The 19,306-nt window shown below is 28.6% G+C and overlaps 4 protein-coding genes and 1 pseudogene across 7 annotated transcripts; 4 read left to right on the forward strand and 1 right to left on the reverse strand.

The window, feature by feature from the left end:
* Window positions 1–957: 957 nt before the first annotated feature.
* Window positions 958–2,150, forward strand: LOC149519959 (nicotinamidase 2-like). Its single transcript, XM_089749520.1, has one exon. The coding sequence runs from the start codon at window positions 1,376–1,378 to the stop codon at window positions 1,979–1,981; it is 606 nt and encodes a 201-aa protein (XP_089605646.1). The 5' UTR covers window positions 958–1,375; the 3' UTR covers window positions 1,982–2,150.
* A 6,021-nt stretch (window positions 2,151–8,171) lies between these two features.
* LOC149519960 (nicotinamidase 2 pseudogene) lies at window positions 8,172–9,104 on the forward strand (annotated as a pseudogene). The gene has a single exon (XR_016330775.1). The product of XR_016330775.1 is annotated as a nicotinamidase 2 pseudogene (transcript).
* A 1,756-nt stretch (window positions 9,105–10,860) lies between these two features.
* On the forward strand, window positions 10,861–15,314 carry LOC149519961 (porphobilinogen deaminase, chloroplastic-like). Of its 2 annotated transcripts, none has more exons than XM_089749539.1 (2): window positions 10,861–11,480; window positions 12,168–12,295. In XM_089749539.1, exons 1-2 carry the CDS (start codon window positions 11,269–11,271, stop codon window positions 12,235–12,237), a joined length of 282 nt encoding a protein of 93 aa, XP_089605665.1. In that variant the 5' UTR covers window positions 10,861–11,268; the 3' UTR covers window positions 12,238–12,295. The 2 variants fall into 2 exon arrangements, with proteins under 2 accessions (XP_089605665.1, XP_089605668.1); XM_089749542.1 differs by lacking the exon at window positions 12,168–12,295 and adding an exon at window positions 15,178–15,314 and having other exon boundaries at window positions 10,865–11,480.
* LOC149519962 (succinate--CoA ligase [ADP-forming] subunit alpha-1, mitochondrial-like) lies at window positions 12,364–14,262 on the reverse strand. 2 transcript variants are annotated; one of them, XM_089749512.1, is made up of 4 exons: window positions 13,859–14,262; window positions 13,323–13,532; window positions 12,873–13,041; window positions 12,364–12,504 (listed from the first exon to the last, which is right to left on the reverse strand). In XM_089749512.1, exons 1-4 carry the CDS (start codon window positions 14,129–14,131, stop codon window positions 12,443–12,445), a joined length of 714 nt encoding a protein of 237 aa, XP_089605638.1. In that variant the 5' UTR covers window positions 14,132–14,262; the 3' UTR covers window positions 12,364–12,442. The 2 variants fall into 2 exon arrangements, with proteins under 2 accessions (XP_089605638.1, XP_089605636.1); XM_089749510.1 differs by having other exon boundaries at window positions 12,380–12,507.
* A 182-nt stretch (window positions 15,315–15,496) lies between the features above and the next one.
* On the forward strand, window positions 15,497–17,435 carry LOC149519963 (chaperone protein dnaJ C76, chloroplastic-like). Its single transcript, XM_089749507.1, has 4 exons — window positions 15,497–15,853; window positions 15,956–16,212; window positions 16,455–16,626; window positions 16,695–17,435. The coding sequence occupies exons 1-4, from the start codon at window positions 15,497–15,499 to the stop codon at window positions 17,319–17,321; spliced, it is 1,413 nt and encodes a 470-aa protein (XP_089605633.1). The 3' UTR covers window positions 17,322–17,435.
* The last annotated feature ends 1,871 nt before the right edge of the window (window positions 17,436–19,306 follow it).

The following is a 19,306-nucleotide window of genomic DNA, read 5'->3' on the forward strand; positions in this document are numbered from 1 at the left end:
ATTTAAATCTATTTAAAAAAAGATTTATATTTTAAATGGATTAAAAGGTTCAAATTTCAATTTTAGCGTACGGCGTTATTATTAATATGAAAGAAAAAGAATTTCTATTTGCATTCATTTTTTATACATTTTAAAAATAAATTTTAAATAAAATTATTTAATTTCCTTCTTTTAAATTAGTTTTCACTTTTAAATTTTCGGATTTACAAAATTGAAAACTTTTAAAAAATTTTTGATATATTCAAAAGTTTTTAAAAACTTTTAAAATTTCTGTGTCATATCATTTAAATCACAAAAAAAAAACTACAGATCCACATGCATAATTTTTATCTATCGATTTGTAAATGAGCTAATAATTATTGTAATCAAATTTTGCTTTTTCTTTATAATATTGTGCAAATTTTTATGAAATTTTCCCTTTAACTATTTTTTTTCTCAAAACCCTAAATGTAACTTACCGAATATAAAAATTCGATAAATTATATAAATTATCGAATATTCATATTTGGTAAATTTTATAACTTATTGGATAATTATAAAATTTATCGTATATGTATATCTAAAGATTTTAAAATTGATATGAAAAAAGATAATTAAATAATTCAATTTAAAGATAATTTAAAAAGATGGAGTTTTCATTTGATTTTTTGTTAGTATATAAATTTTATATATTATTAATAAATTAATAATATTATTTTATTAATGAAGTGAATATTAACTATTAAAATAAATATATAAAAAATTAATATATTTTTTAAAATCTTACTTATTAATAAAATAAAATTCTCTTATTTATCTTATTAATTAGATAGTATCAATTAACTTATTAATAATATATAAAATTTATATATTAATAAAACATTAAATATAAATAAAAAAATAAATATTAAAAAATTGTAAATAGAAGCACCTTAAAAAAAAAAAAGATAGCAACAAAAACAGTGTAAATTTTGATAAAATTGTAATAATTCATTGTAAACTTTAACTTTCCCAATTTCCATATATTCACTAGCGTACAACGAACATGCTTTCAATCAAACTTAAAAAATAAAATTAGAGTATTGTTACTTACATTAATTTCCCAAGAGAAAAATAGTAAAATGAAGAAAAGAGCCCCTGGATGAAGTGAAAATTGCAAGCTGCCACAAAATAAGGACATAGCAATCGATATCTTTGAATATGAACAGCCCAGAAGCCAGCCAATACCGTCCATAAGTCCACTCCATTTGCTTCTTCTGTTCCACAGATGTAGATATCAGGTTTTCCTGTTCTTAACATCCAACTTTTTTTCTTTTGGATATATAAAATTGTTTCCTCTGAAAAGATAAAGTAAAGGAAACCCTATTTCAGAATCTTTTCTCAGAAACCAAAATCAATGGCTTCCTCGTTAAATTGCTCCTCGTACAAGAAATACGAAATCAGAAAGCGAGAACCAAACCCCAAAACCTCTGCTTTATTAGTAATCGACATGCAAAACAAATTTTCGTCTTTCGCCAAGCCTATTCTCAGCAACACGATCACTACCACCGACCTCTGCCGACGAGCTTCAATCCCTGTCTTCTTTACTCGCCATTGCCACAAGTCCCTCGCCGACAGCGGCATGCTGGGGGAGTGGTGGGACAACGACATCATTTTTGATGGCACCGTTGATTCCGAGTTAATCCCCGAGATCGAACGGCTGGCGGAAGCCGACGAGGTGGTGGAAAAAACCACGTACAGTGCGTTTGAGAAGACGCGCCTGAAGGAGATGTTGGTGGAGAAAGGGGTGGAGGAGGTTATAATTACGGGAGTTATGACGAACCTGTGCTGCGAAACGACGGCGCGTGATGCGTTTGGGAAAGGGTTTAGGGTGTTTTTTTCAACGGATGCTACGGCAACGTTGGATTTGGAGTTGCAGGAGGCTACTTTGAAAAACATGGCTTTCGGGTTTGCTTACCTCGTCGACTGCAAGAGGCTTCAGCAGGGGTTTTTCCCTGACTAGATAAAGTAATTTTGTTTAAGAAATTGCATGTTACTAGTAGTAATCGGTGTCAATATTGCTTGTCTTTTTTTTTTTTTTTTTCTTTTCTTTTGTTTTTTATCTATCATCATCTGTAAATATATGTGTTGAGGTTTTGAATGATAATTATTTGGCTTGGTTTATTTTTTCATTTTTCATTTTTTAGATAATATTGGCATTAGAGCGCGTTACTCATAATTCAAGAGAAACAATTTTTTTTTCTTTTTAAAAATAATCATACGGACGTAATTAGTGTTTGGCTCATTTTATTACAAGAAAATTATCTATGACAAAAGTAAAACTTAGATGTTTAACTTTCAAAATTTTAGTTTAGATGAAAAAATTATTTGAATTTTTAAATAAAGTTATAAATTAAAAATTTTAAAGATATTAATTATAATAAAAAATATTTAATAAATTTTTTAATATTTTACTTTACTCTTTAATAATTCACAAAATTATTAGGAGGATTATATTATTTCAAATTACTTTGTTTTTTTTTTTATTGAATTCATTTGTTTTTTATTATAATAAACAAAAATATCTTCTTTTATTTATTTTTATCTAAAATTTTGAGATTTAATTCAATAAAGTTAGTTATTTTATATTTTTATTTATTAAAAACATATAAAAATACTACCAAATGGTTTTTTCAACATTATACAACACATCTTTATTGAATTTGTCAAATACTATTTTAGATTCTCTTTTTAACACAGCTTTATTCCAACATCCGTTTTTGTAGAAGTTTTAAACCAAACAATTATATTTAGAATTGAATTAAAATTTTGGTATTGATTATAAAATACTTAAGTTCTATATATGATAATAATTTTTTATATTAATTTAATTAATTTTTTGCTATATTATTTAATAATTTATTTAATTATAATATTATTTAAATATTATTATGATTAAATAACAATATTACAATCTAATATAATACTATTTGAACCTACAGCTAACTAAGAAGTCACCATGTGTTAATTTCATAAATAAATTATTCTCTCATTTTTTGAAAAAATTTTTATTTATTTGACAGTACCATTTAATAAATTAATTCGACATTTCGACTGACAAATTACAACTTGCATTTCAAAATGCTCTTTCAACAATTATCGATTTTTTCATCTCATATTCACGAAGAGGAAATGAAAAATTTAATTTATTAATCCCTAAAATGATGAAATCTTTTCATTTTCTATGTCCAACCATTTTTTTGTCAATTGATTATCAATTTAGTGATTAATCTTCCAAAAAAATGTCCAAATCACAAAGCATTCAATTATGACAATTATTGGTTTCTTCACCCTATTATCACAATTAGGGGTATAACTGAATCGAATCAAATTGATACAATAAAAAGTTCGAGTTCGATTTTCAACTCGAAGCTCGATACTCGATTCAAATTTGAATTGATACAATGAAAAGTTCGAGTTCGATTTTCAACTCGAAGCTCGATACTCGATTCAAATTCGATCGAATTTTATTTTTCTAACTCGAGTTCGATTCGTGATCGAAATCAAGCTACTGAAACTCACTCGATTAATATATTAAAATAATAAAAAAATTTTAAATATAAAAATTCGATTAAACTCGCGAGCTACTCGAATCGGGTATAAGAATACTCAAACTCGACTCGATCGATAAGTCGAGCTATTCGAACTCGAGATCGACTCGATAATAATCAAACCAAATTCAAATTTTATTCGAATCGAACTCGAATAACTTACGAATATTAATGTATCATTTACCTCCATACTCACAATTAATATGTTCATGAAGAAATAGTGAAAAGTTTAATTTATTAAACCAAAGACAATTAAATCTATTTCTCTTATTTAATAATTTTCCTGTCAATCATTATTCATTTAGTGATTAATGTTGTTGATATTCCAAAAGCTTTTATAAAGAAACCTTCAAAAAAAATTACCCATTTTTAATCCTTCAATTCCCATCCAAAATTTGCTTCTTTTAAAAAACACTCACTGATTTGTGATTATTTTTTTTATCATTTTATTTAAACTCTTATGATTTGTTAATGAATATAATTACTAATTTATGATTCCCTTTTGCAAAACCCATCAATTTAAAAACTTAACTTATAAATTCGAAAGGCGTTGAAAGAATGTGATCATGGATTTGTTGCTTTGTGCTACAAAATTCTTAATCCATTTCAATTCTTTTTTTTTGGTAAAAAGTTTTCAAAATAACATTGTTTATTTTAAATTTATAATTGTTTAGAAAAAAAAAAAAGAATAAATTCACTAACAATCAAATATTAATGTAGGTTTATGGACAATCCCATATATGACTGGTAAGTTTATAATATGATAACTCAATTTTTACTTGCATTCTTGATAAATTTTATAGAATCTCTGTAATCACAATGCATTTTGCCACAATTTGCCTAAGAAAATAGATAAAATATTATGACTCTATGTTAATTTTTTTAGTAGAAGTTAAAGTTTTAGATTAAAACTTTGAAACAAAGTTATTTTTTTTTAATTTTTTACGACAGATTTTTACATTTATTTTTAGATGTATGTCATTACAATAAATATGGTTTCTGTGTTTTTAATTGTTTTTGTTGTTAAACTGCAACAACATGCGAGAAATTACATAGTTAAATACTATTATTAAATAATACTATATAGTTAAATACTATTATTAAATAATACTATATTAAATACTAGTTTTTTAATGTTATATATATAATGTCACTTAAAAATTTAATTTTATTTAATAAATGCTATTATTTTTATTTAATTCTTTAATTTAATTTTATTTATTAAAATATTATATTTACTACAATTTAGATATATTTTTTAAAAATATAATAACGTTACTTACCAAACATATTTTATAAATTAAAAAATTTTAAAACAAAACAAAAACAAACTTTTGAAATAAAAATTTTTAATAATTTAAGAAAATAAATTAAAATTTAGTGTCTTAGTCTAAAATTGCACAAAGTTCGGTAACCAATTGTGTAATTTGCTCCCCCGCAGGACCCCACTCCATTTACTTTCTTCCTTCTGTCCCACAGACTAGACGTCTGGTTGCCGTCCTTATCATCCAAACTTTTTTTTTGGTTGGATATAATTGTTTCTTATGAGAAAGAATAAGGATAAGAAAACCCTCTTTCAAAATCTTTTTCTGAGAAACCGAAATCAATGGCTTCCTCGTTAACTTACTCCTCATACAAGAAATACGAAATCAGAAAGCGAGACCCAAACCCTAAAACCTCTGCTTTATTAGTAATCGACATGCAAAATCAATTTTCGTCTATCGCCAAGCCTATACTCAGCAACGTCATCACTACCATCGACCTCTGCCGACGGGTTTCAATCCCTGTTTTCTTCACTCGCCACTGCCACAAGTCCCCCGCCGACTACGCAAGGTGGCGGTGTAGTGGGACAACGACCTCATCTTTGACGGCACCGCTGATTCCGAGTTAATACCCGAGATCGGACTGTTAGAAAATATAGTTAAAACAAGAGAAATAATAAAAAAAAAATTTGATTTTGAGGCATGAGAAATATTATTTTAAAAGTAATTATTTTTTTAAAATATAATAAATTTTTTAATTTTTTAATTAGAAGTAATAAAAATAATTATATTGAAATATTCATTTATAATAAATAAATAGATATAAATTTTTATTCAGATAGTTATAATTTTTTGTATTATTATAATTTTTTAATTATATTTTATTAATATTCAATTAATTATGATAATTTGTCATATGATAATTATTTTTATTCAAATATAATTATTTAAAATATGAATAAAATTAATACAAAAATTAATTTTACTTATCAATAATTAAATTTTTCTATTTAATGTAAGATGCATCACATTTTAAACTAGTAACAATCTTTCACTAATTTAAAATATTAGTGCTTAATATTTAACCTTTCACACGAATAAATATTATGAATATAAGAAGATATATTTTCGATTTAAACATTCAATTAGTGTATATATTTTAGAATTTTAATTAAATTGATGGTATCCATAGATTAAACCCAACTTTTAATATTATAATTGAATATATAACACATATAATATTTATTTATTTTTCTATAAGAGATTTATAATTGCTTTTAGTGTTATTATGATCATGTGTTTATTATATTCATAATTTATAAGAGAGACTCCAATCTTTTTTGTTGAAGAGTCATTACTTCTATATTTGCATAAGTAAAGTTTTATTATGTTTCTATTGTTTTAGATATTTAAAACTCTATTAAAAATATAAAACCCATCTACCTTACGAAATAGATCACACTAATTTATAAAATTTAAATAAATTTTATTAGTACTTAATAAACACATAAAAATAACTTATTTTTATTAATTAAACTTAGTATTTAAAGGTTAATAATTCAAAATTGAGTTTTTATTATTAATGTCTAATAATAAGAGTTTAAATTCATTCTACTTGTGGTACTACTAACCAATATCTTGGAATTTAATTTTTTTTAACTAATCAATTGGTTCTTAGTGTCTAAAATTAATAATTGAATTGATTAAAATAACTAATATTTTAAATAAAATTTTAAATATATTATATATAATAAAATAAATATTTATATTTTTAAAAATAACAAAATATGACTTTGGGGCAAAATTTTTGGGTGAGTTCTATTAGGCGAAACTTATTGCAAAATTGGTGGTTAAAAAATGGTGTTTTTGATACCAATTGATCTATATCGGTTCATTATTTTTTTATTATTAGGAATAGATTATTAGTTTCAATTACTTTTTAATTTAAAAAATATATCGAATCGACAAACTGCTCATCTTATATATATGTACACCTCTAATCAAGATTACAATTGTTTCATTTTTTTTTTCATTTTCATAATTGTTAGATCAAATCTTTTAGGTTTTTTTTCAGGCCAAATCAAAATTTTTAGGTTAAAGTAGCACTTATTATCAATCAACAAAAAGAATTATTGAAAATTTAAATCTATTTAAAAACCATTTATTTTTTAAATGGATTAAAAAAGTTCAAAATTCAATTTTAGGCGTTATTATTAATATGAAAGAAAAAAAAATTTATTTGCATTCATTTTTTATACTTTTAAAAATAATTTTTAAATAAAATTATTTAAATTCCTTATTTTAAATTACTTTCCACTTTTGAATTTTTGGATTTACAAAGTCAAGAAAACTTTTAAAATTTTTTGGATATATTCAAAAGTTTTTAAAAACTTTTAAAAATTTTGGTCTCGTATCATTTAAATCACAAAAATATCTACAGATCCACATGCATAGTTTTTGTTGATCAATTTAGAAATGAGCTAATAATTATTGTAATCAAATTTTGCTTTTTCTTTATAATATTGTGAAAATTTTTATGAAATTTTCCCTTTAACTAATTTTTTTCTCAAAACCCTAAATGTAACTTATCAAATATAAAAATTTAATAAATTATATAAATGATTAAATATTCATATTCGATAAATTTTATAACTTATTGAATAGTTATAAATTTTACTGAATATGTATATATAAAGACTTTAAAATTGATATGAAAAAGGATAATTAAATAATTCAATGTAAAGATAATTTTAAAAGGTGGAGTTTTCATTTGATTATTTATTATTATATAAATTTTTTATATTATTAGTAAATTAATCATATCACTTTATTAATGAAGTGAATATTAATTATTAAAATAAATATATAAAAAATTAATTTTTTATAAAAATTTTACTCATTAATAAAGTAAAATTATTTAATTTATCTTATTAATAAGATGTATCAATTAATTTACTGATAATATATAAAATTTATATATTAATAATATATTAAATATAAAAAAATAAATGTAAAAAAAAAAGGCAAACAGAAGCATCTTTAAGAAAAAAAAGGGATAGCAATAAAAACAGTGTAAATTTTGATAAAATTGTAATAATTCATTTTAAACTTTGACGTTTCCAATTTCCATATATTCGCTAGTGTACAACGAACATGCTTGCAATCAAACTTTAGAAAAAAAAAATTAGAGTATTGTTACTTACATTAATTTCCCAAGAGAAAAATAGTAAAATAAAGAAAAGGGCCCCAGGATCAAGTGAAAATTACAAGCTGCCACAAAATAATTGAACAAGTTTTGAAAGGACATAGCAATCGATATCTTCGAATATGAACGGCCCAGAAGCCAGCTAATACCGTCCATAACTCTGCTCCATTTGCTTCTTCTGTTACACAGATGTAGACATCTGATTGGCCTCTCCTTAGCATCCAACTTTTTTTCTTTTGGATTTATATAGTTGTTTCCTCTGAAAAGATAAAGTGAAGAAACCCGGTTTCAAAATCGGAAACCAAAATCAATGGATTCCTCGTTAAATTGCTCCTCATACAAGAAATACGAAATCAGAAAGCGAGAACCAAACCCCAAAACCTCTGCTTTATTAGTAATCGACATGCAAAACAAATTTTCGTCTTACGCCAACCCTATTCTCAGCAACACGATCACTACCATCGACCTCTGCCGACGAGCTTCAATCCCTGTCTTCTTCGCTCGCCTCTGCCTCAAGTCCCCCGCCGACAGCGGCATGCTGGGGGAGTGGTGGGACAACGACATCGTCTTGGACGGCACCGTTGATTCCGAGTTAATCCCCGAGATCGGACGGCTGGCGGAAGCCGACGAGGTGGTGGAAAAAACGACGTACAGTGCGTTTGAGAAGACGCGCCTGCAGGAGATGTTGGTGGAGAAAGGGGTGGAGGAGGTTATAATTACGGGGGTTACGACGAACGTGTGCTGCGAAACGACGGCGCGTGATGCGTTTGGGAAAGGGTTTAGGGTGTTTTTTTCAACGGATGCTACGGCAGCGTTGGATTTGGAGTTGCATGAGGCTACTTTGAAGAACATGGCTTTTGGGTTTGCTTACCTCATCGACTGCAAGAGGCTTCAGCAGGGGTTATTCCCTGACTAGATAAAGTAATTTTGTTTAAGAAATTGCATGTTACTAGTAGTAATCGGTGTCAATATTGCTTGTCTTTTTTTTTTCCTTTTGTTTTTTATCTATCATCTTCTGTAAATATATGTGTGTTGAGGTTTTGAATGATAATTATTTGGTTTGGTTTATTTTCTCATTTTCATTTTTTAAATAATATTGTCATTAGAGCGCGTTACTCATAATTCAAGAGAAACATTCTTTTTCATTTTTAAAAATAATCATACAGACGTAATTAGTGTTTGGCTCATTTTATTACAAGAAAATTATTTATTACAAAAGTAAAACTTAGATGTTTAACTTTAAAAATTTTAAAAATTTTTATTTAGATGAAAAACTTATTTGAATTTTTATATAAAGTTATAAATTAAATTTTTTAAAGATATTAATTATAATAATAAATATTTAATGAATTTTTTAATATTTTACTTTACTCTTTAATAATTCACAAAATTATTAGAAGGATTATATTACTTTGCTTTTTTTTTTTATTGAATTCATTTGTTTTTTTTATTATAATAAACAAAAATATATTCTTTTATTTATTTTTTATCTAAAATTTTGAGATTTAATTCGATAAAGTTAGTTATTTTAATTTTTTATTTATTAAAAGCATATTAAAATACGACCAAATGGTTTTTTCAACATATACAGCACATCTTTGTTAAAATTGTCAAACAATGTTTTAGATTCTCTTGATGACACAGCTTTATTCCAACATCACTTTTTATGAAGTTTTAGACCAGACAATTATATTTAGAATTCAATTAAAAATTTTGTATTTATTTTAAAATACTTAAGTTCTATATATGATAATAATTTTTTATATTAATTTAATTTTATATTATTTAATAATTTATTTAATTATAATATTATTTAAATGTTATTAAACTCTATTATGATTGAATAATAATATTCAACCTAACATAATTTTTTTTGAACTTACAATTAATTGAGAAGTCACCATGTGTCAATTTCATAAATAAACTATTCTCTCATTTTTTGAGGAAATTTATTTATTTATTTAATTGTATAACTTCAAATTTTAATTTGACATTTCAACTGACAAATTAAAATTTGCATTTCAAAGTGCTCTTCCAACAATTATTGATTTTTTCACTGCATTATCATAATTACTTCATTCAGAAGTGAAAATTTAATTTATTAAACCCAAAGATAATAAAATCTTTTTCATTTTTCTTTCATTCTATTACCCATTTAGTGATTAATCTTCCAAAAGAATGTCCAAATCACAATGCATTCAATTTCAGCAATCATCAGTTTCTTTACTCCAATATCACAATTAATCTGTTTATGCAAAAAAGGTGAAAAGTTTAAAAATGATGAAATATCTTTTTTTCCTTATTTAACCATTTTTCTATTAATGTATTGTACATTTAGTGATTAATGTTGTTAATATTTCCAAAAGTTTTTATAAGGAAACCTTCAAAAAAATTACCTATTTTTAATTCTTCAATTTTTATCAAGATTTTGCTTCTCTTAAAAAAATTCATCGATTTGTAAATTTTTTTTTATCATTTTGTTTAAACTCTTATGATTTGTTAATGAATATACTTACTAATTTACGATTTTTTTTTTAGAATCCATCAATTAAAAGATAAAAAATTTATTAATAATAATTTAATTAATTTCTTAACATTATTTAATTATAACATTATTTAAATGTTATTAAACTGGAATATGATTAAATAACAATATTACTATTACATAGTATTATTAAATAATAGTATGTAGATAATGTCACTTAAATAATTGAATTTTATTTAATAAATACTATTATTTTTATTTATTAAAATATTATATTTACAACAATTTAAATATTTATTTTAAAAATATAATAACATTACGTACCAAAACATATTTTATAAATTTAAAAATTTTAAAACAAAACGAAAACAAAATAAAAAAAAAATGAAACTACCAAACGAGTCCTTACATTTTCTTGATGGACTAACACAACAGTCCTTTTTTTTAATAATTTTTCCAATTCTCAAATTCTCGATTGTAAATTCTCGGTAAAAAGATCGGCGCAGTCAGACAATAAAAAGTCAAAAGAGTGGTAAAGAACTGTAGGGTAGGAAACTGTAGGGGATCAAAACCTTTGTAATCCCAATATCCTATCCAGTATCTGCTCTTTTCTCACCCAATTCTTTTTCTTTTCTAACAGCACAACAATACCTTCAAAGCCAATTCAATCTTTCTGTCTTGCTTTTGACTTCTTCTTCTTCTTTCTCACTCCTTCCTTCCCTTCCGTATCGAATTCTCAAGCTGTCAATGGAGATTCTATCTTCTTCTTTATGCGCAACCCACGGCGGCGGCCTAGTCAATTTTTGTGGCGGTGGCTCCGTCGCTGTTCTTGGCTTCCCTCTCCAACATCTCAAGACTCAACCCCTTCCTGATTCTAAAAAAAGGCAGAGTTTTGGGGTCATAAAGGCTTCTGTTGCCAAGACAGAAGTTGCACTTCTCAGAATTGGCACTAGAGGAAGGTACTTTCTTTTGCCTTCTGTTGTTTGTCCTCTAGCGTGTTTCTGAATTGTTGCTTAGTAATGTGGATCATTGATGCCCTTGGTTGTTGAATTCAGATGGGTTTGGATTTCAATGCTGGAAAGTGGTAATCTTTCTAATTTGTTTGAACACTTGGGTGGTTTTTTCTTGGTTTAATTTGATATGTTAAATCTAGCTTTGATTTCGACAAATTCTGTAAATTACTAATCTAATTTGTAAGTTTTTGTAGTATTATACATGCATTCTTCCTCAATGTTCAGTTTGATTGGTAAATATATCCTGCTTGACTCTGATTCATTCCATCAGTCGTTGGCCTTTTTTGTTATTTAATATTTGTTAGTTTCAGTTGTTCTTTTAAAATACTTGCTGTCTTTCTTAGGCAGTGTAGTGAATTGATGGTCTTCTTTCATTTGGCTGAAAAAATATCATTTTAAGATTCCTGCAATTCATTTCCTGGAAAAATTCAGAACAATTTTAGGGACTTTCTTTGTAGAAGAACTGAAACTTATTTCATTTCTTTAATATTGATGCATAGCCTTCAGTTTATTTTAGCATTTTTGTATCCATCACTTTTAACATGACTTTTTCTTTTTCTTTTATTTCTTGTTTATATTTTGTGAAATATATCTTGAATCTCTTCTTGCTATTTATGTCCTTTCCATGTGTAGGACAGCCTTTTGGCACTCGCTCAAGCTCACGAGACACGTGACAAACTCATGGCTTCCCACCCAGAATTAGCTGAAGAAGGGGCTATCAAAATTGTTGTAATAAAAACAACTGGTGATAAAATACTAAGTCAGCCCCTTGCAGACATTGGTGGGAAAGGCTTGTTCACAAAAGAAATTGATGAGGCTTTAATAAATGGTGATATTGACATTGCTGTCCACTCAATGAAGGACGTTCCGACTTATTTACCAGAGAAGACGATTCTACCTTGCAACCTTCAACGTGAGGATGTTCGTGATGCATTTATTTCCTTGAGTGTGTCTTCCTTGGCTGAGCTTCCTGCTGGGACCATGTGAATGGAACAGAGACAAGAAAATTAGAGAGACATGTAGTTTGCCAACACGCTATGCCAGAAGATCAAAACCCCATCTTGCACAATTTTGTTCAAGCTATGAGAAATAGAACTAGTGAAAAAACTAACTGCAGTAGCTACTATTGAAGTGCCTAGACATTGTCTAAGTCCAAAACTAAAGTCCAAAAATAAAGGTTGACAACAGAAAAAATGCCTTTTTCCTGGTAGGAGTTAGGAGGTTTAGAAAACAAGCATGTGAAGATGTACCATCAGGCATAAAGATACAACAAACCTGACTAATACACAGAAATATGAAAGTCAAATGAAGGAAACATAGAACAATAAAAGATCTTACTGCTTCGTATGTTAAAGTGCCCGATCGAGAAACAATTCCTATGCGACCTGGTTTGTGAATATGCAGGCATAATTCCAATCTTGCATTCCCCAGGTTTAATGATCCCAGGGCAGTTTGGACCAATCAACCTAGTTTTTGATTGCTGATTAAGGGCAGCCTTCACACGAACCTGCAGTAAAAAAATATCAGCTTTGATCTCAAAAAGATAAACAACAATCACTTGGAAGGAAGAACTAAACTGTAATTTGAGTAACAGCGACACAGCCCAAGTGTGCTTATTGCAGTCATTACCTTGGAAATGCACATAATGCAAATAACATTGACTAAAATCACTTCTAAAATGAAAACCACAATACAAATTCATTCCGAGAGATAAGGAAGCAGAATTACAAATTTAAACACACAATTAAACAAACAGCTTTCCTTCTAAGGTGCCTTTGATTCGTTTACCATGTCATGTTGAGGAATCCCTTCCGTGATACAAACAACAAGATCCAATTCAGCTTCCATACCCTCCATGATAGCAGCTGCAGCAAAAGGTGGAGGAACATAAATGACAGAAGCATTAGCCTTGGTTTCAGCCTTTGCTTCGGCAACTGTGTTGAAAACAGGAAGTCCTAAGTGCTCTGTGCCACCCTTCTTTGGTGTAACTCCACCAACCTATCAAAAGAAAAATTAGGCAAAACTAAAGGACTAAAAAAGAAAATATGACTAATAAGCAACCTTGAATCAATCCCAGAGTTCATGCAGACACAATCGACAATTGTAAACATTATGATATGCAGAAATTCACATAAAATCTTACAAAACTAACAGAAACCCAGTTCTCTGACATATATAAACAAATCATATAAAGTTCTTACTTTTCCTGGATTTTCTCAATAACCAATCAGGTATTGCAGTGAAGCAAAGAGACCCCATTTAACAGATTCAGAAAAAAATCCATGAAAAAAAGGAGGTGAAAGTTTAATAGAAATTCGAAGTACCATCTTAGTGCCATATTCGATGGCTTGCTCGGTGTGGAAAGTGCCATTCTTTCCAGTTATGCCTTGGCAAATAACGCGAGTGTTCTTGTCTACGAAAACCGCAGGTGGAGGCGCTGGAGCGGCCGAGAAAGACCGTGACTGAGTCAAAAAATGAGAAGAAGAGGAAGAGGAAGAGGAAGAGGAGGAGAAGAGACTGAGTGGGGATATTTGGAGCTTGTGAGAAGAAATCTTGGAAGACAAAAAATGGATGAGTCGTGAGGCTCGTCTAGTCATGGCTACTGCTGCTACTGATTCAGTATCGGATCTCCTTTGCCTCTTCCGCTGCAAAATGCAAAAACATATGCTCCACCAAAATATTGCTGTAGAAAAACCAAAACCTATTCTGGCCAGCTTAGAGCTTTACACTTTCTTTCCAAAATTTTTCTCTGTATTAATTATTTTTCCATTTCCTTTTTTTTTCTTAATGGACCAGATCTTGGGTCTAAATTGGGGGCTATCAGCCGAAAGTATCCCCTAGAACCCAAGTTATGATAAAAAATTAAAAATTAAATAAAATATTAGAAACAACTAATGTTGTCTTAAAAAAAAAAGCAATGTTTCAAACAATTAATATATAATAATAATGGTTGATACTTTTTAAGTGGAGAATTACTCAGATTTATAATCCTTGGCATTGTTTAATTCTATTAGTAGAAAATATTGTTTGGTAAATATAGTTCTAGCCAATTGTTATGAACCAAAACAAAAAAAATTGAGATGAAACTGTAATGACAGAGAAATTACTTGCATTTTCTTTCTTTTGGAAAATCTCCAATTTCTCTATCTATTTTTGCACACTTCAATTTTACTTAAAAGAGTAGTTATTGTGACTTTAAAAATGATTAAAACAACAAAAAAGTTTTTAAAATTTAATTTATTTAGATAATTTTTTATGTTTTTGATGTACTTAAATAAGTTACTAATTTTTAATTTACACTTCCAATAATTTTTTAATTTTCAATTTTATTAAAATAAAATTTTTATCTTTAATTTATACTAAAATAAAATTTTAATATAAATCAATCATTCATTTGAAATAAATATTTATTTGTATACAAATTAAAGGATAATAATTTATTCGAATATAATAAAATTATAAAAATTTATTTAAGAAAAAAAAGATTATTTAAAATAAATTAATATTTTAACATTAAAGAAATTTAGTACATTTATTTTCATTTTATCTTTTTACTCCAAAACTAGTATTATCCATCAACATTAAAATGCATCATTTTCTAAAACAAACGAAGCAAGCAAATAGAGTGGAGTGCTTTTTGTAGGCCATTGAAGCCATCTTGAGTTCTTGATCCATATTTTTCCTAAACAAAGGAGTAGGCCCATGGGTCCAGGTGAATCAATTCGAAGCAGGTTGAGGTTGAGTGTTAAACTGGCGACTGGAGAGGATCCCTTGCACGACTCTTCCAGGTCCCAACAAGCTTGGAGACTTTGAAATTTCCAAATTCAATATTTTCATACCAAAAATATCTTATCCATGTCCACTTCTACGCATAAAATATCTTCTTTCACGACACAAACTTCATCTTCCTCTCTTATACTTCTATGGAGGGGAAAACCAATTGAAAAAAAACTTTTAAAAAAATGCCTGCAACATGTTTCCCTTTGTACACACCTGCAACTTCAATCATAACCAAAAGCTCAACCCCAAAACCTTCCTCTTTCAGCACCTCAACTTCTAAGAAGTTGCCAATATATCACCATTCATTTACATGCAAAGCTTCAGCTTCGCCCTCTTCTTCCATCACGGATTTTGACCTCTATGATCTTCTAGGCATTGATAGCTCCTCCAATCAATCACAGATTAAAACAGCTTATCGTGCCTTGCAAAAGCGGTGCCACCCTGACATTGCTGGACCAGCAGGGCATGACATGGCCATCATTCTCAATGAAGCTTATTCAGTTTTATCTGACACTGGTTCTCGTATGGCTTATGACAAGGTTAGTTACCCAATTTCGAGGATTTCTCTTCACATCTTGCCAATCCTAAGACGGCATAATTTTCTTGAGGAAAAATTGATTGGGAATCAATGAAAAGTGCAGGAACAAGCAAAGATGGCAGAGCTGAGGGGTTATACAGGGAAACCTCTATATTCAGTGTGGCTTGGATCAGAAACTGAGCAACGAGCAGTTTTTGTAGACGAAGTCAAATGTGTTGGTTGCTTAAAATGTGCCTTGTTTGCGGACAAGACTTTTGCTATCGAATCTGTTTATGGAAGAGCTCGAGTTGTGGCTCAATGGGCTGATTCTGAACACAAAATCCTGGAGGCTATTGAAGCTTGCCCTGTTGATTGCATTTCGTAAGGATCTTGAACCTGATCTTGCTTTTAGCATAGCACTAATCGATTTACTCTTGCTTCAAAATTTTGCAGTTCAATCTATAAGTCTTAATACTAATAAGAAAGATAACTGACAGGAAAAATGACAATATTGTTACCACAGGGGATGGTATTGATATGGATTATCATGTATTTATTCAGTTTTTGAGAGTTTAGTTCTTTAGTTTTCATTGTTGTTTCTGTGGAATATCATTTAACAACAGCATTGTGGAGAGGTCAGACCTCGCGGCGCTGGAATTTTTAATGTCCAAGCAACCTCAAGGCAATGTTAGAGTTGGTGTAGGCAACACGGTGGGAGCACGAGTCTCAAACATATTTGTTGATGTTAAGAAATTTCAAACGAGATTTGTTGATGCCATGGACAAAGAATCCAAGGTATGAGCCTATCAAGACTCTCTTTATAGAAATGAATCTTTTGAATTACTTTTGCTGTCACATGTCAGGAGGCAGAGCTCCGTAGGGAAGCAAGGATGTCAGCAATTCTCGCGATCAAATCTATTTCAAAATGGTGGTATTGGGCGCAATCACCCAATGCAGGAGCACCACTGGGGGAGTCTCAACGAAACTTGACACACATTTCTCGTAAGTCATCAGAACCGAACATTAACAAGCTCCGTGATGCTGCTGCTGCTAGAAAACAGGTAAGAGAGAGTTCAAGAATCACTGGCGCTCGTATCCCATCAAGTTATATGTATGATGATGAGTATTGGATCCCATCAAGACAAGCTCTTCCAGCTTCAAGTAATAACAGCTACAGCTCTAGAGTTGCCTCAAAGCCTTTGCAAACTAATGAGAAGAAGGAAACAGACGACCAAATTTATGAAATATATAGAAGGAAGAGGAACTGGATAGAGTGGGGAATTCCAGTGGTGGCTGCAACAATTGCTGCTGCTATAGTTCGGCTACAAGTTGGAGACAAAGTGGTTGGTGAAATCACAGAACACGTAGGCGGCTCTTTGGCACTAACAATGGTTAATAGCGCTTGGCTACAGGTTATTTTAGCAGGGATTACATGGTACTTAATTGGATCTGCAATGGTGGAGCTAATAGAATTTATTAGGAATAGGTGAGAGAGTTACACAGAAAACAAAGGAAATTTTCATTGATTGATATATAAAATGGGCGAATAGTTTGTTTGTATAATAAAAATTTGATATTGATAAATTTGTATACATTTTTATTCAGCCTGCACGAACCCTATAAATAGCTTTTCATTTCTTTTTCACCTTTTTTATTCTCTAATGCGGATGGGAATTGAAAGATCAGTATTGAACAAGGAGAAATAAATAGAGAGTTGCTCAATCTGATTTTTCTGGTAGTAGAGAAATTAATGGTGTAGTGCCCCGGCCCAAATGATAATTGGATTAGACTAATAGCAAAATACATCAGTTTATTAAAAGATTGATTAGTAAAAAAAAAAAGAAATTGAGTTATTAAATGAGAAACAACCTAACATCGAGAAACAAAAAGGAAATGAGAGTTCTTCTTCTTCATCTTCTTTGGAGTTAGAGAATATAAAAAATCAAGTTGGCAATTCAAAATCAAGTTGGCAATTCAAAATCAAATGCTACAATCAAATTAATCCCTTAAAGTTAAGTATATGTTCTCTTTTTATTTAAGAAGAAATACCAAGTTAATTACTATTATTTGGAGTTGAAGTTTTGAGAGCAAAATCAAGAAAAATTATGAAATCTGTCATTAATCTTCTTGATCTGCTTGGGTAAATTATTGAGCTTTGTTTATTTCATATTCTTAAGATTTATTGATGATTATTGAATGAAGTTTAAAAGCTAAAAGTGGGGATTTTAGTTTTAATTATTAAATGAGAAATTCTATTTTTAGATGAGATATTATGATATGTAATAATGAATTAAAATAGAATTTTGTATTAATAGATAGATTATTGCTGTGATTATTATATATCTTTAGAAAGCATGTTGAATCTAGTTTCTAATAAAATAAATGAAAGTTAAATCCAAATTTTTTATGAAGAGTTGTCTAATTTTTACTTTAAAGATATGCAAGCTGTAAGGTAAAAGCATCAGGGTTAAATTACGAAAATTGTCTTAATTTTTATACAAGAAATTACAGATTAAGCCATATATGTTTGGAAAGCTTATTGAGTCTGCTTTCTAACAGAGCAAGCAGAATTGAATTTGGAGTTTCTTATGAATTAATACATGATTTTTAGGAGAAGGTATACAGGCTGTCTGGCAACAACATATGATGTGGATTTCAAAAATTGTTATAATTAATCCACAAGGAATCACGAGATGGACCATATATGGTTAGAAAGCTTGTCGAGTCTAGTTTCTAACGCATTAAAAAGATTTTAATTTCGAGTTGGATATATTGAGATATGGTCATTTTAGTAAAAGTAATGCAGGCTGTCAAAATTAGTTACTCGAGTTATTTCTTGTTTAGCTTAATTGTTTTAGTATAAACGGTCTCAAATGGGTTGATTAATTACTGTTATATTGAAATTTTCTTGAATAAGTCATTAATTATTGAGGGAGAAAAACTAGGTGGTGGAATCGGAATGAGATAAGTAGAATCTCACATACTTTGCTTATTTCCAAATCTATGTATATATGTATGTTTCTAAATGAATGAATATTTTATTTCATTATTTTCGATGTATGAAAATAGGATTAAGCATATGATTACTTTGTATTTCTCTATATAAATGATGGATAATGCTTATGAATAAAATGAGAAAATGATTTATGTTTAAAGAATGATTTTGTGATGGCTACGTTTTTACATCCCTGGGAAGTGAAATCATCGACACCAGAACTAGTTCTACGATCTTGCTAATAGGTTCTATTAGTTAGCGTAAGGCTCTGACTAGCGGGTTATAATAGTTAGCAGTGATCATAATGATGAAATTGTCGATACGGCTAATATCACGGATTATAGTAATGACTGTAGCTAATGATAAACGAATTATAATGATAATTTATAATAATGATGATTTACAATGATTTTTAATGATTGATCCATTATTTGGTTTGATTATGATATTTGAATAGTAATATATTTTACAATGATTTAT

This window comes from Durio zibethinus, chromosome 2 (genome assembly GCF_047325235.1).
Source record: "Durio zibethinus cultivar Kanyao isolate XHJ-2024 chromosome 2, ASM4732523v1, whole genome shotgun sequence".
NCBI classification, from domain to species: Eukaryota; Viridiplantae; Streptophyta; class Magnoliopsida; order Malvales; family Malvaceae; genus Durio; species Durio zibethinus.